Here is a 24,303-nt window from a genome sequence, read left to right on the forward strand (position 1 = left end):
GGCCTTCGGGCCGAGCTACTCTCTCCACTAAAGGCCATCCTGCTTGAGATGACGATGATGACCCCGGTTGGTAGAGCTCGGGTTGGGGGTGTGTCAGCGTGGCGTGGTTCTTCTTCGGGCTTTGTGCTCTTTATTGTCTACAAACTTGCTAAGGTACCTATGCCGGACGAGGTCTTCCAAGTGACAACGGAGATCGTGTAAGCTCTCAGTCTCGTGGCCATTGTCTCGGTGGAAGTCACCGTATTTGTCTTGGTTCCTCTTGCTGTTTTGGGGCTTCATCTTCTTAGGCCACCTGATGAAACTATAGTTGTGGATCTACATCAGTATCTCGTATCTCAATGCGTTCAATGGTTGTTAGCACCTGATTTTTGCTCGGTCTGCCACCTAAACCCCCAATTCACCTCGAACATCCAATAAGACCCTTCAGATCATTCCGAAACACCAAAAAAACTAAACTTTTAGCCCAAAAGCCCTCAGATCCATCGTTAAACTTTTTCGATGCCTATTCGATAGCCTAGATCGACCCCCACTTACATCTCAACCATTAGATTAGACACAACCATTAGATCTATGACTTCCCAAAACACCTACTCGTAAAAATTCGACTCAAGATTCCCCCATTTACGCCCTCATCAAATGAAGATTCCACTTCAACCCCTCTCGTTAGTCTAAACACTCAGAACCCAAATTACCTTGAGCTTGACACATCCGAATCGATCAGACCACACCTTTAGACTCCGAACATACCATAACACCTACTCATAAAGTTTCAACCCCGGATTTCTCCATTTACCCTTCCATCAAACAAAGATTCTGTTTTGAAACATTCCATTGACCCAAATTCCTACGATCTTGACCCCCCAAGACTCATCAAACATCACCATTAGATCCAGGACACCTCCAAATACCCATCTATAAAATTTCACCCAAAATGACTTTGTTTGGCATTCAACCACACATAGATTCGGTTCAGAGGCTTCAGATTAACCCCACCGATCAACCCAGAATGCCCGAAAACCCTACATTTCTAAAAAAATTCCGTTTCAGACCCATCTCAACCCTCCATTTTTGACCCAAAATCTCAGCCACGGTTTGAGACAACACGCTAAAGTCTCTCTCGGCGACTGCTAGCTTTCTTCATCAGCAAAGAATTCAGAATTTAGGGTTTTTGTAGGGTTTCGCGCCAACTGCTAGATATCTGAAAATATGAGGCCAATTCTGATGAAAGGCCATGAGAGGCCATTAACTTTTCTTAAATACAACAGAGAAGGTGATCTTCTCTTCTCCTGTGCGAAAGACCACACGCCGACAGTTTGGTTTGCCGATAATGGCGAGCGGTTGGGGACTTACAGAGGCCACAATGGTGCTGTTTGGTGTTGTGACGTATCAAGTAAGCTCGTGTAGTTTTTATTTTTATAGATAAGAATTTAATCTCGATCTTGGCCTTTTGTTATTTCTGTGGAGTCTGTCTGGTATTTTTATAGCGAGATTGATGCATTGGTGTTCAGGGGATTCTACGCGACTTATAACTGGAAGCGCGGATCAGACGGCGAAGCTATGGAATGTTCAGACTGGAACTCAACTTTACACATTCAACTTTGGTTCTCCAACTAGATCTGTGGATTTTTCTATTGGTGATAAGCTTGCAGTTATCACTACCGATCCGTTCATGGAACTTACTTCGGCCATTCATGTGAAGCGTATCGCGAGAGACCCTAGTGACCGTATGTTCCTTCTTCTATATTCCATTAGGTCTTTTTATTTGTGAGTTTTGACTAAGGTTATCTTGTTTCTTCTTTGAATTTTGATTTAGTTAATTATTACATTATTCCCATGTATGCATTTATGAGGCGTTTGGGAAACACCTAGAGTGAAGTGATTACATTGTCGATTTCAGATGCGCTTGTGAATGCTTGTGGATTATATTATTCACAGAATGCTCATGCATCCTGTAGGCTCACAGTCGAAGTCCTAATGAATTTGTCATGAACAACATAGACCTTCAACTAAAAAATTCATGAGCTAGCTCATAAGATTTCCAATGATTTATTCAGTAATATTCCCTGTGTTTTAAAAGTGCAAGGTGCAAAAAAAAAAAGCGCAAGGCGAGGCGCACGCCTTTTTAAGAAAGGCGCGCAAAATTACAAAAAAAGCTAAAAAATAAAAAAAAGCCAGAAAATTCCAAAAAATGCCAATTTTTTTTTGGAGAAGTACGGATACACCCGATGCAGAATTCTGAATTCCACCCCCCCTACTACTAGCCCTTTCCCCCCCTATAAACCACATCCTGCCCGTGAATTTGGCATCAATTCACGGTCAGGATGCATTCCCCCTGTACTTTGGGGCTATAAAATTCTGATCTGGGCTGATTGGTCATTCTCCCAAAATTTTTAAAAAAATGCAAAAAAAAATTAAAAAATATCAAAACATAATGTTAATAAAAATATAAACTTAAATTTTAAAATAAATGATTTAAAAAACCTATTATCTAAAATCAAAATACATAAACATAACATGTAAAGTGTATTCAAATGAAAATTTAAAAATGCAACCTCTTTTTTTTCCTTAATTGCATTGCTTCAAGTAGTTAATGTGATCTAAAACATATTGCATTCTTGATTCTATGAGTCGCCTTTGTAAAACCTGCATCAGGCGCGTGCCTTTTGAAAGAGGTGCGCCTAGGACTTGGGCGAGGCGCATACCCCAAAATGCGCCTAGGCGCGCCTTTTAAATCACTGAATATTCCCATAGGAGTAAAGCATAATTGTCCAAATTAATTTAGTTTTTACCTCCTAAGGTTTGCACAGAACATCCCCTTTTTTAAATATAAGAATTTTCTTGTTTTTTTTTTGTAGATTCTTATATGTTTCTTGCCTTTGTATGTTTGATCAACTTCTAATTTTCCAAATTGCTTTTTATTGTTGTTTGTACACTAATAATTGATGCAGCACCATCTGTTAGATGAAAATAGGAAGAAGGGAAGAAGAAGAGAGGGGAGAAAAGACAAGTCAAAGAAGAAGAATCTGTATTTATCCAAAACATAACATAATACAACCCAAAATATAATGTGACTTTATAAGAAACCTAGAAACTGAAAAGAAGTCTCCTTAGGAGAGGTAAGGGAATGATATTGCTCCATTAGATCTTGGTCTAGGCGACAACGCTCCTCTTTTGAAATCCCAAGTAGCATCGGTGTCAGGACAACATTTCTATTTCACAAGATAACATTGACAACCACTTATTTTGGAAGTGATAATTTCATCTTGGAGAATACTCTCGACCTGGTTGGCATGGGTACTGAAGGTGAAGTAGTTTTGGTTGTGGGCAGACCTGCAGGTAGAGTAAGAGGCTCAAAGGTGACTTGATAAGGAAGAAAATCCTCCAAATTGAAAGCTGAGCTAATTCTCATGGTTGAAAGTAAGTTCATACGCATTAGGTCCTATTTTTCAAACGATGCAAAATGGGCTATTGGCTTGAGTATGTAACTTTTTAAAGGAGTGCTTTGGCTAACACTCATGACTCACAGGAATATTGCCATTGAATTTTTGATTTCTATGATGTGAATTTGCAGCAAGTCTATAACTCTCATTACTTAAGCAATTTTTCATCTTATACTAGCGTGCAAATCATGGATATGTTGGGCAAAAGAATCAGTAGAAGCAGAAGTATGAGCATCAAGAGGTAAGGGAACAAGGTCAACAAGTGTACGAGGGGTAAAGCCTTGGACAACCTCAAAAGGTGTTTTGCCGGGTGATTGATTGATTGAATTGTTATAAGCAAATTATGCAATGGGCAACATTGAGTCTCAACTACCTATGTGTAAACAACCTTAGTTTGACCATTAATCTTTGGGTGAAAAGCAGTTGAAAATTTTAACTTTGTAGTAGTACCCGAGAGTTTCCATAATGTTTTCCAAAAATAATTGACAAGCCTAACATCCTGATCTGACACAATTGTAGTAGGCAAACCATGGAGCCTATTAATTTCCTTGAAAAATAGTTTGGTCACATTTGAGGCATCATCAATTTTATGGCAAGGGAGGAGTTTAGAAAACTTGACCTTCTTTGTGATTTCATCATCCTTAGGGAAATCTCTTCGGTCATCTTGAATCCTACCTTGACTATGTGGAGGGAATTTGTCTTGATGCCTACCATGATATTGCCTATGCCTAGGGTGATCCTTAGAGTTAGGGCCTGCTCGTTTGCTCAGGAGTCTGACATCTGAAAGTGTAATAATTACATTAAGAGGTATATTGGTATTGGTGAACTTTTCTTTCCTCTGAACTCTAAATGCAGAGAATGTTGTTCTGAATTGCTAATTCTGAAAGCTATAAAATATCCATTTTAACCCCATATGTGAGAGTTTTTGTTTGTTTTTTGGGGGTATCATTGGAAAACAAAAATTTGTATGATTGCACTTTAAGAGATAAGAGATAAGAGGAAACAAACAACCAATTTTCTCTTAAACTTAAAGGATTCCTCTTAAGAGATAAGAGTTAAGAGGAAACGAACATGCCCTTACTTTCCTAAAAATCATCCTCATCATCTAATTCTTGCGGATTGTCAATATAGTACCCACTGCCTAACACTCGATTGGATTGCATTTTTGGATTGTGAGTATCTCCTAAATTTGGAACTAGGTTCTCCTAGCCCATATTCGTCGTAGTTCATGGATCATAGTAGTTGGGTTTGGGAGAATTCCCGGTTGTTGAGCATTAGAACCTGTGGGACCTTGGGTTTGACTATTTTGATAATTATGCCCTACGATAGACACTTGGGGATCATTCATTGAGTCTTCAACAGGGCACTTACCCATGGATATAGATATCTGTTTCATTAATTAGGCATAGACTCTTTAAGGGCATTTATATCTGGAATGAGGGTTTGTATCTTCTCTTCAAAAAGTGCTTTTGTTTTTTCTTGGGCTTTGGTCAAGGCTTCTTGGCTCTTGGACAAAGCTTCTACCCTAATAGAAAATTCAACATTGGTAACCATGATGATAGGGTATTATGGGAAGCATAATAGGATAAAAGTAAATGGGTGAATGCCAATGCAAACAAAATATCACAAGTAATTAAAACTCTAAATTAATGCAAGGCACTTTTAGAAAATCTAAATTCAAAAAGAAACTATTCTAGGCTTTTGCAAGAATATAGGTGTGAGATATATATAGGGAATAACTATAGAAATAAGTGGCCTGCCCTTTTGTTGGATGAAAAAAGGATTAAGGCACGCGATGATATGTAGGTTACTGATGGTTATGTATGTATTTTCAGCTTTCACAAGATTGCTAAGGACCTGATAGCAATGACCAGCCTACTAACCCAAAATCCAAATGGAAGAGATATACCTTTAGAATTTCCCCGAAATACCTTCCTATTTAGCTGAGATGTGTTTTCTATAACTCTGGCCAGAACTGAATACTCGAGTCTTTGGATTGGTGACCTCTAGCTTTTTCTGGATTTAGCTACGACAAATAATTTCCCTGTCCTCTTGATAATTTGTGTGCTGTTGGTGAGTAGCAGTTTCTATGATGAAGGCCTTTTGATGTTGCCTAATTTAGTTGCAGGAAATGAAGACAACAACTTCCCAATGTTGTTTGCAGTTGTGTTCCTAACCCAAGAAGTGGTTGGTTCATCTGCCTCTATATTATGTTTTTATTTTTTTTTAATTTGAATTAGTGGCTGGTTCGGGTATATGGTTGGATGACTGGTGTGGAACCAAAAAACAGGGAAGAGACTAAGAGAATGAAGAGGGGTTTGAGGAGAATGAGAGGTTAAGGAGTTGAGAAGAGAAGGGAAAGAAAGAGAGACAATGACTAGGAGAAGGGATAAAGAAGGAAAAGAGAAGCAAAGAAACAAGGGAGAGAGAGAGAGTGTGTGAGGCAGTTCCTGTTGTAAGGTTTTACTGTAGATTGGAGAGAAGAGAGAAAGGAGGAGGAGGAGGAGGAGGAGAAGAAAGAGAAAGAGGAGACAGCGACTGACCTTTGTTCAGTCAATGGATAGAGACAATGATGGGAGTTGGTTGAGATTCAACTGCTTTGGTTCAATGGTTGAATTGGGCAGAGGCATGGGATTGAGCCTTGGCTCTAATACCAAAATGGTGCAGCCCCACCTGTTAGAAGAAAAGAGGAAGGAACAAGAGGAAGAAGGGAAGAAGCACAAGAGAGGAGAGAGAAGACAAGTTGAAGAAGAAGAATTTGTTCTCCAAAACATAACATAATACATATGTAAATTTATAAGAAAGCTAAAAACTGAAAGTTATAATTAAATCCCTATCAAATATGAAAATTGCAAATAAGTCCAACTAAAAAGAAATTTTACAATTAAACCCAAAATTTGCATTAATTAAAGTAAACTCTAAACAAGTGTTGTCTATGCCAAAAATAAGCATGAATTCTGTGTGCTGCTTTGGTCTCAAAGTGATCTCCATCAATAATGGTCTATTAACTTTTAAATTAAACAAAAATAAAGACCTTTTAAATACTTGAAGCCTTGGTTCTTGCAAATAGGATTTCAAATAGCAAAGTTTCTACTAACGGAGCAACAACAATACAATTCATATATGATACTTAACCCTAAAATACAATGAACTGTGGCAAAAATCACAAGAGCACCCATTTTATATCACCATCATCATTATCCATGCCTTATCCCAACCAATGTTTTAAAACGCGGAGGCGTGACACGAGGTGTTCCACTACCTAGAGGCGTGAAGCGTAGTTCAAAACGCAAGAGGCATAAGCCTTCCGAACACAAGGAGGCGTAAGCCTCCTTAAGAGGAGGGGGGTTAGGAGGAGGAAGGGGAGGAGAATGAAGAGGAAGGGGGGATCTCATTTTTTCTTTATTTGTAAATAAAATCTTTTATATTAAGAAGAATAAAGAGGCATAACATTAGTTGAAAGGGGGGGGTCTTGTCGAAGCGGAGCTGAAGGGGCAGGGGGCCAACCACTTTCTTTCCCCTTATCTTTTCTTTTCTTCCCTTTCCTTTTCTTTTCTTTTCTTTCCTTTTCTCTTTTTTTTTTCTTCTCTTTCTTTTTCTTTCCCTTCCCTTTCTTTTCTTTTCATTTCGTTTCCTTTTTTTTTTTCTAGCCTTTTATATAAGATGTGCACGAGGCGCATGAGGCGTATGCTTCTAGCACGCCTCATGAAAAAAGCGCATGAGGCGTACGCCTCTTGCACCTGAGGTGTATGTATGCCTTAGAGGTGTCAACGCCTTTGGCATATGCCTCAGGGCGTTTTGGGAGCGCCTCGCCTGGAGGCACACCTCCAAGCGTATGCCTCCTATGCCTTTTAAGACACTGATCCCAACTATATGGGGTTGGCTATATGAATACTGTTTCACCAATTTGTGCTGTTTAAAGCCATATCCACTGCTAAATTATTAGTGTTTACCATTGTTTTTATACATATCGGCTAAAAAGATTAGGTCAAAGAGTGCTGCCCCAAACTCCTGTTTGGACTTGTTTAACATCATACTAGCTAATCTTGTTGAGTGCTTGATGCAATTTATACAATCCACATATTTTCTTTGACTTCCATATTTTCAATTTATATATGTTTTTTATGCTTATGCGTTAAATGCAAACTTAAGTTTATGGACAAATACCATAGAAACAAGAGGTTTTAAAATAAGTATGAGAAAACAGAATATGTTCCATCTATTTTTAATTATAATAGGAGTTTAAATCAGAGTACACTTAGGATCGGAGACCAAAAGTTAACTTGGTTCAATTGTTCATAACAAAGATAACTCAAGTTGGAGTGCATATTGACAAGGACAATTCTTTGGTTGAAAACTTGAGATCTTTTTGCGAATTATTCCTTTGATGAATTTTGGAAAAGTTGGGCAGAAGTAGCCTCCACAACCTCTAAAAAGAATAGATTACAAATAGAATGGAGACCTCCTCTGGAGGGAGTGGTAAAGTTGATCTTTGACGGGAACAGCCAAGGTAATCTAGGACCCTTGGGTATATGAGGGATTTTGAGAGATAAGGATAGCAACATCCTATCCTTATTTTTAGGACCAGTGGGAGTTGGTGACTCTACAAGGATTGATATACTGCCTGCGATACATGGAACACAGGTTGCAAACCGACTTGGAGTGGAGCACTTGATAGTTGAGGGGGACTCCAGGGTGGTATTGGGTTGGTTGTCAGATCCATAAACATTTTTTTGGGGCTACAAGGTTCTTATCAAGAAAGTTAATTGGCTTGCAAGGAACATGCTAGTTAGATTCTAGTGGGTTAGTAGATCAGCAAATGCTATGGCTGATTCTTTGGCTAAACAAGGGGTGAATTGTTCTGGGCTACTTTATTTGTGATAATATTTTCATTTCTAAAGGGAGGTAACATCTTGTGCATCCTTTTGGGGTGATTGTATACTTTCTTCTCTTCTTAATAAAATTACCATTCATTTATCAAGAGAAAAAAAACAAGGGAGATGTGATGTTGACTATAGAATTAGAGTAGGATGGGAAAAATGGAAGGGCACTTCTGGAGTCTTATGTGATAGACAAATACCACTTGTGTTAAAAGGGAAATTCTATAAAACAGTTGTAAGGCCTGCAATGCTGTATGGAGCGGAGTGTTGTGGAATCAAGAGACATTTCTTTTTGTTTTTTTGATTAGCAGAAAATTAATTTTATTATATTGGATTATAAATAAGAATAGTACAACTTGATGACATGAAAGTCATCCCCCTAATATCATAATCACAGTTACTGGAAGCCCGAAACAGTTGTTGCCTGAATCAAGAGACATTTCCAAAAAAATGAGTGTGGCAGAAATGTGTATGCTAAATGATGGGTTGAGAAATGAAGTCCCGCTTTTTATGGGCCTAGGTGTAGCTCAAATAGGTGAAAAATGAGAGTAAGTAGACTAAGATGATTTGGTCACATGTGACTTTTTTACACCTCCAGTTGTATGCCTCCCATGCCTTTTAAAACATTGATCACTGCTTGGCATGGGTACATTTTTTACTCTCCTTTCTCGTGGTCTAGAAAGGGAGAAGTAGGGTAATGCTTGATGACTGAAGCTCTTCATTGGACAAAATGGTTAACAGGGTTACAAGTTTGCTTATTTGGCCCTCATTACAGAAGGGACTAAATGAATTTGGTTCACTTTTTCTTGGGGTTTTGCAGATAGAGTTTTTTATGCATAATTCAATGTCTAGTTACTGTACAGTTGATTGCCTTTATAGAGTGACCAGCATATATATACATGTGGATGATCTATTATTATTTTTTGATTAATAAATGATTTATCATTAATAAAACTAAGGAAGAGGGCACAGGTTGGGAAAACTCCCATGGTGTCATTGGATGGATACAGAACCTTTGTAGAGGAGAGTTGGTAAGGAGTTGTATTGGCCTATTGGGTTACTTCCTTCTTAGGCTGTTCTTTTCATCTTGTTGTAGTTTGTGGACCTTTATTGACTCTTAGCCTTTGTATACTTCACAATGAAGACCTGTTCTTTGTAATCTCAGTAACAGTTTTTTTTTTTAAATTTTCTTTGGCTTTTTGTTAGGTGTATTTCATATTCTAGTGCCTGAGTTTTATACTAATGGTGATATTTCCATCAAGATGTGAGATATTATTGGATGTGCTGCCTTTTCTGGTTGTAATGCTTATTTAAGATGTAAACAACTTTGATATAACCAATACCATTATGGTGCAGAAACTGGTGAATCTGTTCTTACGATCAAGGGACCTCAAGGTAGAATTAATAGAGCTATCTGGGGGCCCTTGAACAGGACTATCATAAGTGCTGGTGAAGACGCAGTAACCCGTGTTTGGGATACTGAGGTCAGTAGCTCATCTATATGTCTATAATTCTCCTGTTATTATCAAGGTGTTGTGTATATATCTGATTAGCTCATCTATGTATGGAAAATGTATTACTTTTTGGTTTCACCCTTGTTTCATTTAGCTTTATTTATTTTCATTTGCTTAGAGTCTCAAATTTTAGGATATTTTTGAACTTGTAGACAGGAAAGTTGATTAATGAATCAGACAAAGAAAGTGGCCATCAGAAGACAGTTACATCCTTGGCAAAATCTGCAGACTGGTCACACTTCCTCACTGGTTCTTTGGATAAATCTGCCAAGGTGCTTTATTGCTTAAATCATCTGTTTCTGTGATCTTTCTTCTTATTCTCTACATATTGTGATAATGATTTGTTATATCCCTTTTGGTTTGGATTCTTTTCATGGTCATGACAGCTCTGGGACACCAGAACATTGACGCTGGTCAAGACATATGTGACAGAGCGGCCAGTAAATGCTGTTGCAATGTCTCCACTTCTTGATCATGTATGTACTCATGCAGCTTCTGTGAATCGATATTTATGAGCATTTATGTTTGATAACAATTCGTACAGATTTTATGGTGTGGATCTAGTTATAACAAATTTCCACTCGTATTAGAAAAAGTGGAAAAACAGTTGTCCTTTCCACATTCTTATCAGCTGGACTGTGTGTATATATGCATAATATCTATTTAATAATATTATATGTATATATTGTGCATACATATTTCTATTTGTTTACGTATGATCTATCTATTTACCTATATAGTTTGACAGATAGGTGCAAAAGAAAGGAATCTATTGTGCATACATGTTTAAGATTTATATGATCTTTCCTTTCATGTACTACAAAAATGAAAGGGAAATGCTGCCAGTTGATATCATTTTTCCTGCTTTGGGGGGTGAATTTGGTCAAAGCTTTTCTGATACAGGGTAGATGTCTTATTAGTAGTCAACGTTCACATGTTTTTTAGACACAATTACTACTATGGTTCAATTTTTTTTTTTTTTCATTGTGAGTGGGAGATTCTTTTATTCCTTTCACTGGGAATGTGCCCAAAAATGTCATGTGGTCAAATCACTCCCACTTTCTATTGCTATTTTTTTATCTTACCTATCTTTAAATGAGATTAGGGGAGGAAAAAAGTACTTTCTAGTTTCTACCTTGTGATTCTGAGAAAACAAGCAGTGTGATGTAGGAAATGGTTCCGTCCTAGGTGTAATGAGTTCTAGAGGAGAAATGGTATAAGATTTGAAAGAGATCAAGAAATAAGTTTTCTTGGTAACTTCATAGAGAGTCAAGGAATTCTGAATTCTACTTTTTTATTCAATGCAGGAAGTCAAAATTCTATTATCTTTCAATTCAGTGATTAGGCTATTACCTATTTTTTGTTTTTAGATAGAGGGGTAGTTCTTATTTTTTATTTTTTATTTATCTTTTACTTTTTTGAAAGGGAGAAAGGTTTTGGGAGACATAAGAATTTTGATTGATACTATATGTTTATACATTATATGGAATCTAAATAGTATTCTCTTTCTGTTTGCTTGAGGGGTGATTGGTTGGGGAAAGGAAGTTTTGACAAAATATAACATTCTTAGTAAGATTGGGTACTTAATGTAACACTCAAAATAGGTCCGAGGCCTCATAAGCAATATTTTTCATGGATAACCCTTTTCTGTCACAACGTTGTTTGTAATGCCTCTTTTGTTGTTTTTGGTGTTGGTTGTGTTGTCATGGGTTGATTAGTTTTCACATGAGGAGCCATTTGGCAAGGTATCTTGGTAATGTAGATCTGGCTTCTCTAATACCAATGCTATGATATAAGGATGGGATTGGGAGGGTAAAAATGGGGGGAGAAGGGTTTAGGGATCATTAGGACAAAAGGGAAGGGTTAGTGGTTAGAAAGGTTTTAGGTCAATTGTTGAGAACTAAAGGATCTGCCATTTTTTAATTGGTAAAGGAGTCTTCTTTATTAATTTTTATGAAAGAATATGTGTATATATACAATGATCAATGAATATGCCACACATTCCAATTATATAGGCTAGTTCTGCCATTGACCCCATATTACATTTTTGTTTTTAAAGTTAGACCATTATTATTTCCATTAGGAATTATCCCCCTGTATAGGTGTGTTTTGTTGACCCCTTTTCTAGCCAAAACATCTACCATGCTATTACATTTTTAAGTGAATCTAATTTCCAAATTTCTAGCTAGATGTCTGATCTCTGAGGATATGTCTATATTGGCATCAATGATTTAAAAGGCATGCCTAGGCACATAGGTGAGGCTCATTTTAGGGTAGGCGCCTTGCCCAGATCCTAGGCGCAACACTTTCAAAACGCACACGCCTGGTGCACCTAGGCGTGCACCTGATGTGCCTTGTGCCTTTTGAAAATTGTACGTTTTTTTTTTTTTTTGCTTTTTTTGAACCTAGCGGCTGGGCCGAGGGCTTCACCCCCAAACCCCCGACCATGCCTCTCGAGGCAATCCCAAACAAGTCCATGTTCGGGTCTTAAATTCTTAGTTCTCACACAAAAAATAATGATTTTATAATCTCAATTGCTTTTTAAGAAGATATTTTATTAAGATGAACGAATGAACAACATTAGCAAATAGTGGGTTCTTTATGACCCGAACATGGACTTTTTTGGGCTTGCCTCGAGGGGCGTGGCACAAAGGTGACTCATAGAATCAGGAATTTAATATGTTTTACATCACATTAGCTACTTGAAGTAATGCAATTGAGGAAAAAAAAGAGATTGTGGGCTTTACATGCTTGAAAATGTTTTATATGTTTGATTTTATTTTTAAATTTTCATTTGAATATGCTTTACATGTTATGTTTATGTATTTTAATTTTAGATAACAAGTTTTATACCATTAATTTTAAAATTTAAGTTTATATTTCTTATTAATATTATGTTTAGTATTTTTTTGCATTTTTTGAATTTTCTGACATTTTTTTTTAAATTCTTAGCAGCTTTTTGTATTTTTGCACCTTTCTTCAAAAAGGCGCACGCCTTGCCTTGTGCCTCTCTCCTTGGGCATAAATTGGCCCTTGCGCCTTGTGCTTTTAAAACACTGATTGGCATGGCCACTGGCTATTGCTTCTGAACCATCCCACTGTAACATCTTAGTTCTACTCCACTTACAGCCAGTTATAGTTGAAATCTCCATGCACTAGTTCTGCTCTTCTTGAGTTACCTTACCCAATAGGTCCTGAATTTGAAGATGCTAATGTGCTATCTTGGTGTCTATACACATCTTTAATACTTGATCACCCTGAATTTCCCATGCTGCACCCATTAAAGTTAAATTTGAGACTGTTTCTGGTACTTGCGGAGTCAATCTGTTGACTACAGGTGAAGGTGAAACTATATGTTGGCAACCTCTAATAATTCTATCTACTGAGAAGGGTTCGAAAATAGATAGAGTTTTAGCTCAAGAAACCACCTTTATTATGATGCTTTCAATCAATGCTTCTGCCGTATGAATCATCTCCTTTAAAATTCTTGCATTTCTCTCCTCCTAAACTGACCAAAGGATGACTGCTTCAGTGCATTTCCGTTGTAATTTCTCCCTTTGGTGAAATTGCAGATCCTTCATTACAATGTGGAAGGATAGAAAAAAAAAAACATATGAATGAAATATTTAGTCAAACTTTGTAGAGATTGTGGAACTGATTGATGGAGGGAATTCCTACTTAGTGTCCATTTGGGAGGACTGAAGCCAGCGGCTTCTGGCTTGTGGAGGTGGGCTCCACATGGACATGGTATAAGCTATGTAGCCTATGTTTATTGAATAATCTGGAGAGCAGCCTGAATCAGCTGTCAGTCAGTTCATTTGAAGGGCTGTCCACTTCAGCCCCTTTGAATTACTTATCTGGAGTGCTTCAAAGCAACTGAACCAGCTTAGCTGAATCTTCAGCGCAGCCCTTCCAGACAGGTCCTTAGCTTCTCGGGGCTAGTATATTGTTGTAATTCTCCAAGGGTTGAACTGTTGGTGTTGGTGGAAATGTCAATCATCCAAATAGAGGAAACATAATGAAATTGTTATATGGAAATATTGTATAAAATATGGATATGGTGGCAATCTTGTCAAATATGTGGTAATATACATTGATATTTTGAGAAGCAAAGTCAAGAAACTAAGGTTTGTGGAAATATACATTGATATTTTGCCTTAGATGCTCCTTTATATTATCATTTTGTTCCAAAACATTGACAAAGTGAGGAAACTAAGGTTAAAAGACCAAAACAATATGCTGCAAATTATATAATAGAGTAAGTTTAATTAACTTTTAAACACAAAAAAATGCAGATGATTTTAATAGATCAACCAACTAATCTATCACACAAATAAAACCTAAGGAGCAGCTGAACTGCTTGTTCTGGTGGACTTTTATGACCGACAAAGGACTGGTTGATTGTGTAGCAAAAACCAGGGTGATGGTGCAATGTCTGCTTTGGAGAAATGGGAATGTCAGGGCCTGGTATCTTTATACAGGAGAAACATATATGTCTTGCCAGCTGTGAGCTGTTCCTATTTGTTTTGCTATCTTATCTTTTGGATAGCAAAGTTTCTATTGCCATTGAATGCAAATATTCTGTTGGCCATAAAAAAATTGTTAAGTGATGGAGTGTATGTTGAGAAGATTAATATAAATTGGAAGGAATCAAAGGGAAAAACCTCACTTAAGTAGGATGCAATCATCAGTTTGAGTGGACGTATCAAAGCACAGAAAACTCAAAAGATCAATCCATATTTCTAAAGTTTTTCTTTTCTCCATCTTAGAGGTGGATTGTTTGGGGTTGTTGCTTGCAAGAAAAAAGTTTACAAAAACAGTCCAGTGAAGGGCATTTGTCATCAGGCAAATTTGTTGGACCAGAGGGTTTGTAAATGTGATTTTTCTGAAGCTGCTGATGGATAGGATAGTGTCTGCTTGGTAAAGGAGAATGTTGAGAAAGGAGACTGAATGTCCTGGTGGTTATGAATTAAGTGTGTTTGATCGAGAAGAAAATAGATATTAGTACTGTTGTTCACAATGAAGTTGAGGTTGGCAAGAAATTACTAGTTTTCTTATTGGGAGGTGAGACATTTGCAAGAAAAGTTTTCCTTGCATTAGAGTAGAAAGAGAGAGGGAATGATTGCCCATCTTCATTGGAGTGTATGTAATGGCTTAATGGGTAGTTTCTTTCTTGAGGTTATGTAGGAGTCAAGTCATAGATATCGGGGTGCTTAGGTAATTTAGGTCAAATTAATGGGTCTTAGTCTCTAATAAGTTTAACTTTGGAAGCCAGAGGATATAAGGGGTTGTGTTAGGGGATAGGTGCTGAGGGATCAATCTTCCTTTCTCTTGGGTTGGCTGGTGATGGTTGTTCCTTTGCGGTCTGTGTTGCAAGGTTCAAAGTGTTGATATGATATGCCCCATATCGAGCGTATCATATTGTATCTTTTGGGGTCTGAAATGCCTGTTTACAGGTATTTCGGGACCCCACTCTTTTTTAATAAAAAATATGTTAAAGTATCTTCCCAAAAACCAACTTTTGAAAAAAAAAACTAAAAAAATCCATTTCTGCTTGTATCTAAGTGTACCGGTACGCCTCTGGCGATACACAGAGGCATATCGATACTTTGAACCATGCTGTGTTGTTAGGGCCTGGTGCAGGATTGTTTGTTTTTATTCTGTCCCGATTTTTTAAGGGTTGTATGTGGTTTTGGGAATTTGAAGGTTGGCCAGTGGTGCGGTTCTGCTTATAGTGATATCTTGCAACCCATATATACCTTCTTATTTTTCAATAAAATTTTATAGTCATTATAAAATTTGTATGTAGAGATTTTTTAAGAAGGCAAAATTTTATCTCTCAAAAATATCTTGGGCAAAATTTCGACGAATGGGAAAAAACTTTGCAAAAGAAACTGCCAATTTAAAAAAAATGAGTTTTAGGTGGAGCTTACTGATAAGAGATGGATTTTGGTAGAATTAAGGTGACAAATATCTATTGGGAGAGTTCAAGCATGAAAATAAACAGGGATGTTTTGGCATAAAACTGGGATAGTAGAATTAAGGTGATAACTATCGAAATGGGAAGTTTTGTGGAAACTAGAGAAAAAACATACTTGGATTAGTTTCAGTCCTATATATATGTTGAGTGAACTCCTTGATGGAGAATTTGAGGGATGTTGATGGTTGTAATGATTTCTTGTAGAATTAGATAGAAGATAAAGACTTCTATAGGCATAAAACTTCATTCCAATATCATTCACAATTTTTTTTTGATAAATAATTCAATAAGATTGCAATACAGCCTTGCCAAACGAGGGGCATGAGCTGGTACCTCTCCACAATAGCAACAATGTACTACCTCAGACTAGTAACAAAAAATTTACAAAGGTGCTCAGAAAAACTGTTCCCTTGATACCCCTTGTTTAGCTAACGCTTCCGCTATGGTGTTAGCTGTTCTACCCACCCACTGAAAAATAACATTCATTTTCCTTGAGAACCATTTAGCTTTCCTCATAATACCCTTGTAGCACCAGATCACTGAATCTGGATTTTTTAGCCAACCCACAACAACTTTGGTGTCTCCATCAATAATCAAATTTTGAACTCCTAACTGATCCGCAACCCGAATGCCTTGTACTGCCGCTAGGAGCTCAGCTCTGATAGAGTCTCCTATACCCACTGAGCCTGAGAACAAAGCTAATATGTTACTATCTTTGTCTCTCAGCACCCCACCAATCCCTGAAGGCCTTGGATTTCCTTGACTGCTACCATCAAAATTCAGCTTTGTCCAGTCTTCTGAAGGGGGTACCCATACAGCTGGTACCCTGTTCCTTCTGTTACTGCTACTAGCCACAGCCCTCCAGTTCCTCCACATGTCATCAAAAGAATATAATTTGAAGGAATCTGATGATCTCAGCCAGTGGATTGCCCTGGTCAAAATGCAATCCTTCACATTCTGCACATTTCTCTCATTTTCTTGGAATATCCTCGCATTTCTTTCTTCCCAAGTTGTCCACAGAGTAGCAGCTCTAATGCTCCTGCACATTGTTTTACGAGTTTTTGTGGGACACAAAGAAGGAAGAATAAAAAATTTGATCTATGGCTGTGGTCATATTCCATCTGCAACCAAACAAAGCAAAGATCCAACCCCAAATAGTAGCAGAAAAAGGACAGGTTAAAAGTAAGTGAGAGCAATCCTCACCATTAGCCCTGCAAAGTACACACCAATTAGGAGACAAACATAATAATTTTAGGAGGTACAGGTTTAGACCAAATCTCCTTAGCTGGGAAGCCCACTTGTCCCAAGGGAGAGCAAAGGGACTTAAAAAAGGAAGCACATGTGAAGTAACCTTTTGGGTTTGGAGATCAAAGTCTCACATCAGAACTGGAAAGGTCCAGAAAAACACTTTCAAGCAGTGACTACAAGTCTGAAACATGAGAGAGTTCATGATCCCTCAAACCCCTAAGAAATCCAAAGTCCCAACTCAAGGAAGATGGAGAATTAGATGTTCGAAGAAAGTGAGAAATTGTTTTACCCTTGTAGCAAGAAATGGAATAGAGAGAAGGGAAACTGTCCTTAAGGGCAGAATTGCCAACCCAGATGTCTTCCCAGAACAAAACAGAAGTACCAGAATTGACATCATACCTGATACAGTTGAGGAAAAGAGGAAGAATATTCTGAATTACTTTCCAAGGAGTTGCCAGAGTGGCTCGACGTGATACACCAGCATCCCATCCATTGCCCAAACTGCCATGTATGCTAGCTATCACCTCATGCCAAAGTCTCTCCTGTTCTAGGGGCCATCTCCACAACCATTTTCCTAGGAGTGCTTTATTCTTCAAAACTAAATTCCCCAGTCCCAATCCACCTTCCTCTTTCCTCCTACACACTAATCCCCAATTTATTAAGTGATCCTTTTTTTCCTCCCCTTGCTCTCAAAGAAAATTTCTCTAGTTTCTTGGCTTCCCTGACTAGAATCCTAAACACAGAGAAATAATAGATCGGCAGATTTGCTAAGGAAGCTCTCAGTAAGGTAACTCTACCCCAGAAGAAATATAGTTCCTTTTCCACGAGGCTAACCTTTTCTCAAACTTTTCTAAAACTGGGGCCCAAAAAGTGCTCTCCTTAGGGTTGGCTCCAAGAGGAAGACCTAAGTACTATAAAGGCCAATAGGAAATAGGACAACCTAAAGACTCAGCCACCAACTCAAGGGTCCTCTCATCCAGATTCACTCCCACCACACAAGCTCTTTTCCAAATTTATTTTCAGATTTGATACTCTCTCAAAGCACTCTATCAAAGACTTGAGATTACTTACTGTTCTCCTATCACCCCCTTCACAAATGATTATTAGGTCATCGACAAACTGTAGGTGGGTCACCCTAATACCGTTCCTTCCTATCTTCCATCCTCTCACTACACCTTCCATGTCTGCCTTAGAGATCAAGCTGCTAAAAACATCTGCAACTAGGGTAAAAAGGAAAGGGGAAAGGGGGTCGCCTTGCCTTAAACCTCTAAGAGCTGGGAAAAATTCCTTGACTACCCCATTAACCAAAACCAAAAAATGGCAAGAACTTATGCAACTCTTTATCCAATTACCCCATCTAACTCCAAACCCACAACACCCTAGGATTTCTAGTAAGAAGCTCCAATCCACCAGATCATAGGCCTTTTCTAAATCCAACTTACAAACAAACCCTTGCTTTCCGGACTTTTCTCATATCCTCCATACATTCATTCGCTATTAGAATATGATCTGTTATTTGTCTCCCTTGCACGAAAGCTCCCTGTGCTTGACTAATGATGGAGGGTAGCACTACTTTAATCCTCAAGGATAACACTTTAGCTAGGATTTTGTAAATGCTAGTCACCAAACTAATCGGACTAAAATCTTTAGGGTTTTTTGCTTCTTTTTTCTTAGGGATTAGAGCTATGAAAGTGGTACTAACTCCAGGGCTTACTTTGCTATTAACTTCAAATTCCTTAAACACAGCGCAAAGGTCTTCTATTACCACATTCCAACAATCTTGATAGAAAGCCATGGTGAAGTCATCTGGTCTAGGGGCTTTGGATCTATCCATTGAAAACATTGCATTGCCTAATTTCTTCTTCTTTAAAACTTCTCTCTAACCATCTTGCTTGCTCTTCAGACAGCCTGGGCCAATCTAGACCTTCCAACCTTAGTCTATTATTCAGAGGCTTCCCTACAATTGATTTAAAATGATCCACCAGCACTTTTGCTATCTCATCTTGATTTATGACTTCCTCCCCATCCACTTCTAATTTGGACACATAATTTCTTCTTCTCCTCCCATTAGCCAACACATGGAAAAATTTTGTATTACCGTCCCCTTCTTTGATCCATTTGTATCTTGACTTTTGCCTCCATGAGATCTCTTCTCTAAGCAGAACTTCTTCCAATTCCTTTTTTAACCTGCTTCTCAACAACCTTTCTTGCTCATTCATACCTCTCTGGATTCTTTAGAGTCTAGTTCATCAATCCTAGACATAAAAGAATTCTTTTGATCTTCTACCCTTCCAAAATGCTCCCGATTCCACTCTTTAATCCTTGCTCTTAGTCTCTTAACTTTTTGTGGAACCTCACACCTTTCCACTTAACCCCTCTCAAATCTTCATTCCACCACTCCCCAACCTTTCGTTCAAAATCCGGATGGGTTAGTCACATGTTCTCAAACCTGAAAGGTCGAGGTTCAAAACCTAGAACATCTTGACCTAATAGTATAGGGCAATGATTAGATGTAACTCTAGGAAGGGTTTTAGCAACCAAATTCCTCCAATGATCCTCCCACTCTACATTAAAAAGGAATCTATCAAGTTTGTAACAAAGGGGGTTTTCTTGGAAATTTGACCAAGTCAGCTTGTAGAAAGGGTAATTCCTTTAGCCCACAGGTGTTAATTAATTCATTGAAATTTCTCATACTTGTAGTAACCGATCTTTGGGGGATTCATTACAAAACTGACTTGTAGTAACCAAGTCAGTTTGCAATTTGACTGCTGCATAATTTATCTCAAGCCAAGAATGATGTCTCTTTTTCTTGTTCTGACCTTCTTTTTGGGCTGCTTGCTCTTCTACGTTGGTGTATATATACCTACATCATAGGGGGAACTTTCACAGCATCTATGGTTAATGTCTTTGCAGAATATTGGATGATGCTTTTGCTTTTGTATTTGGATGTTGCTTTTGTCCCTTAATGTACTTAAAGACAACACATAATACATTTTCCAGGTGGTAATCGGAGGTGGCCAGGAAGCATCACATGTCACAACTACTGATCGTCGTGCTGGGAAATTTGAGGCCAAATTCTTTCACAAGGTGAGCTATCTTTTCTTTATGCCTATTTTTTTTTTGTAGAAAATTTTTGATCCATGATGTTTGGGAACTTACATTTGTCTCTGGATAGATCCTTCAAGAAGAAATTGGGGGCGTGAAAGGGCATTTTGGACCAATAAATGCTTTGGCATTCAATCCTGATGGAAGAAGGTCTTTCTCATCTTTTATCTTTACATTATATTTTCCAATTTGCTTCTTACTGAAAATGAGTTCTGTTCTTAACCTGTGAACAAGTCTCCTAGTTATCTGATCATGAGGCCAGGGATCTGTTGAATTCTGAGACCCTACTAGGGAAATCCTGCCCCTTAAGGTTGGCCATGGTAAAAGGGATTTCCCATGCTTTCTTTAGTGCTTTTTTTTTACTTGCACCAAACCATTCCTTCATTGGTGTTGTCATTGATCATCTAGTATCGAAATCCCAATTTTTTATTTTTATTTATTTTTTGACTAGGCAAGTTGGAGTGATTTCAAATAAATTTCTTGCATGGTGACAATGACCCAAAGAAAGATAATTTAATTAATTAAAAGCATGCTTAGAAGAGGGAGAAATTAAAACCAATATTGTTAACTTCATACAATGAAATGGCGGGGTATCCTAATTTAGGAGGATTCTAAATGGTTTGGAGGTTTTGCAATAGCCTTAGACATTTGTTGATGAGTAATAGTCAAAAAATACATTAGTTGATAAGTTATTGTGATCTTGTAGCAAATGCGTTTGACTCTAAGGAAGTTCTATTTATTGCTTCCCTGAAAGATTTTTTGAATTCTTAATTTCCTTTAACTAATGCTTTTCTTTATGTTAAACATCATGGGGCTTTTATTAACAACATTTTAGACATCTGGAGGGAAGTCAATGGTCTCCAAAGTTCTGTTTGTTATCACCTTCCTGCAAACCAAATGGAGCCAAATGGCTAGAGGTTGGAAGTTGGAACAGATCCAGATGGTTACTTTCTTTGGAATGTAAGGGCTGACAGCTGTATACATTTTTCTTGGTAAAATGGAAGTTGGTTAACTGTCCCCTGTTCTTGGGAGGATTGGATTTAGGAAAGATGGTTCTAGTGAATAAATCACCTTTTAAGAAATGGCTTTGGAGATGTCATGGGAAGAATATGCTCTTTCTGAGAGAACAGTGATTGCAAAATGGTTTAGTTTCTACATCAATATCTTTGTGCACGTTCCTTGTCTGCTTCAATGTCTAGATTTACATTTTTTTGTCATTTCCTGATTTATTTTCTACTGTGCAGTTTCTCAAGTGGAGGTGAAGATGGTTATGTCAGATTACATCACTTTGATCCAGATTACTTCAATATCAAGATGTAACTCCCAAACATGCTGACAAGGATAATTTTGTTTGTGTTTAGTTCTTATCTTATTAGGTTTTCTCCTTTATTACATGTTGAATTAACAGTATCTAATTGCATATACTTGATATCCACATTATTAGATTCTTTTAACATGTGATTGATGCAATAAGTGTATGCATCATAATCATATAAAGCATATATGGCTGTTTTCTCTTTTGATACCAGGTGTTATCTATTATTTGACATTGCTGGGATATATACGTGTATATCTATAATTTCAAGTTTGAATGGAATGAGTTCTCTTGTGCACTGTATAATTTATATACCTATTCAATTGAGAACCAATGCAAATCGGTAGCTAAATATCTTGGATGGGAAGTCTACTAGTTGCTGCCTTTTATTTATAGTATTTCTGGATGCTTTGTAAAATGGGATCATTTCATGTTTGTTTCAGATAGCACTTGAAACCATATACAATTAATTGAAAATGAGTATATTTCTTAAAATACTCATCTCGTGTTGCCATTCCTATTCATGTCGCAACTAAGCAGGCTATTGGTCATTTTTCTAATACATAAATGGAACAGAGAACGAATTGATAAAAAAGGGGGACAGTGAGCCAAAAGGGGGAAGAGAAATGGCTGGGTGAAACAATAGGTGGGTTTCAAGTGTAATGAATTGGGATGCAAGCTTGATGCAGAGTGCTTGGGAAGGAAACCCTAATTGTGCAAGATCTAGAATAAACAAATCAATTAATAATTACACTTTGTAGATTTGAGAAAAATAAATTGTGTGGAATTGTCATGGATACCCTAAATTGATTCAACACCCATTAGGATTGGTATCAACCCTACCAAAGGAAGATGAAAAAGCAAAACTTCATTCATAGACAAATTAATAACGGGTAATTATCTAATATTCCCTTTCATTTTCCCCATTTCTCTTAAATTGCCCTGACTTTTCAAAACCTCCAGACCCTATCAGAGAATTTTTGTTATCCAAACTTGCCTTCCATCAGGTAACCCTTAATGACCATTAATTATTTTTAATGGTCAAACTAACCTTGACCTCTGTTAAATAGTTGTTTAAAAAAGAGCAGGCAAGTAAACAAAAAATACCAAGGGTTTGGAAAAAGAAGCGAAATCCCTATCAGAGAATTTTTGTTATCAAAACTTGCCTTCCATCAGGTAACCCTTAATGACTATTAATTATTTTTAATGACCAAGCTAACTTTGGTCTCTGTTAAATAATTGTTTAAAAAAGAAAACAGGTAAGAAAACAAAAAAAATACCGAGGGTATGGAAAAAGAAGCCAAATGCTGTAACACATTTCAACAGTCAGAAATCCTTTAGAACAGTCCTGATTTCAAAACTTTTTGCAAGATTAAAAGGGGGTTTGTTTGAAGTTGGGCCCATAATAAGGTGAAGAATTCAAAGAACTTCATTAAGAGAAGTAAAGAGGCCTCATTATAAGTTGTTGGTGGGAGGAAAGATTGTTTCTTTCTCATTGATGTTTGGTGTAGTCATGTCCTGCTTCAGGGCTTTGGGGGTTTGGGTTGGTTTGTTGTTTTGGCTCTTTGCTTTTTGGTTGATTGCTGAGTTGTTTAGGGGATTGGTTGTTGGGGCTGGTCCTTAGAGGGAGTCCGGATCTGCTTCCCACAAAGCACTTCTCACACCAACCCCTACAGCATGTCCCAGCCACACATTGGGAACATCTCCCATACTTGTATAATTCATGGAAGATGTTCCCAATACACGGTGGGTTGTGGCTGTGAGGTCGGTGTGAGGAGAAAATCCCATTCCCTTAGAGGTGTAGTCTCTCCTTTTCCAGGTGACTGCTGGTCACCTTTCTTTGTATTCTCTTTTTCTTTTCTAATAAATTTTCATTTATTATCAAAAAAAAATTGTTAAATAGAAAAGGATAGAAGCACTAATCCTATGGCTCCTATGAATATGATGTCTCTCATTTGGAGCTTTGAAACAATTTCTAGATAAAATGCTTATTTCAGTGAAAACCTAAATGATGCACAGAATAATAATTCAAGGTACAATTTTACTTCATAACCCAAGCATTGAAACATTGACCAAACTGCCCTGTGTTACAAGAGCTTGTGCTATTATATGAAGACAAAGCCTTGAGGTATTTAAAATAATAGAGATGTCTGAATCCAAGAATTGCAAGGTAGGTTTCTACAATTTACTTTTCACTTAAAACATAAGGCAGGTCTGGAGAATGTAGCAGTTTGATGCCTTAAATCAATGATTTTTTTTCTTATGCTTATTAAGATGTCTATAATAGTTTTAAAGGTTGCAGCCATTTTAATCTATTGATGTAGACACTGAACAAACTGATGACAAGATTTGTCTTTGACCCAATATATTGCATTCTGCTTTTTAGGTCCAGAATAATTATCTCTTGTATAAATTTTGTCTGTATCCCAGGGGTTCTCTTTGGAAACATATTATCCTTGAACTGCATGAAGCTATAGATTGAGTGACCATTTCAGATTTGATAAAAACAGATAGATTTTCTTGTAATAGTTTGAAGAAAGATATTGGTGATGTTATGAAGAGATGTTCAGTTTTCCAAATTGGAACAAGGGGAAGAGGAAACACAAGTTAGTGTTGGCTTCTACCTGTATCTGCAATGCCATGGCATGGAGTTTTTTCTTGGTTTACCAAGATGCTAATGCAATTTAGAGTCTCCAAAATGGCATACTTCACTCCATGCTAGAAGGCCTATGATGTGATCTCATGCACAAATATCTCCTTGACGCTGTATTTGGTTTGATAAAAATAAGAGAGCCACAGGTTGAGGGTATGTTTTTAATGA

The 24,303-nt window shown here is 37.4% G+C and overlaps 1 protein-coding gene across 1 annotated transcript; it reads left to right on the forward strand.

Moving 5' to 3' along the window:
* The first annotated feature begins 991 nt into the window (after positions 1-991).
* LOC104591719 (eukaryotic translation initiation factor 3 subunit I-like) lies at positions 992-21,788 on the forward strand. Its single transcript, XM_010250700.3, has 8 exons — positions 992-1,390; positions 1,509-1,724; positions 9,677-9,804; positions 9,987-10,106; positions 10,221-10,310; positions 20,063-20,149; positions 20,238-20,317; positions 21,412-21,788. The coding sequence occupies exons 1-8, from the start codon at positions 1,207-1,209 to the stop codon at positions 21,485-21,487; spliced, it is 981 nt and encodes a 326-aa protein (XP_010249002.1). The 5' UTR covers positions 992-1,206; the 3' UTR covers positions 21,488-21,788.
* The last annotated feature ends 2,515 nt before the right edge of the window (positions 21,789-24,303 follow it).

Source organism: Nelumbo nucifera, chromosome 4 (assembly GCF_055504915.1).
Source record: "Nelumbo nucifera cultivar China Antique chromosome 4, China Antique-T2T, whole genome shotgun sequence".
NCBI lineage: Eukaryota > Viridiplantae > Streptophyta > Magnoliopsida > Proteales > Nelumbonaceae > Nelumbo > Nelumbo nucifera.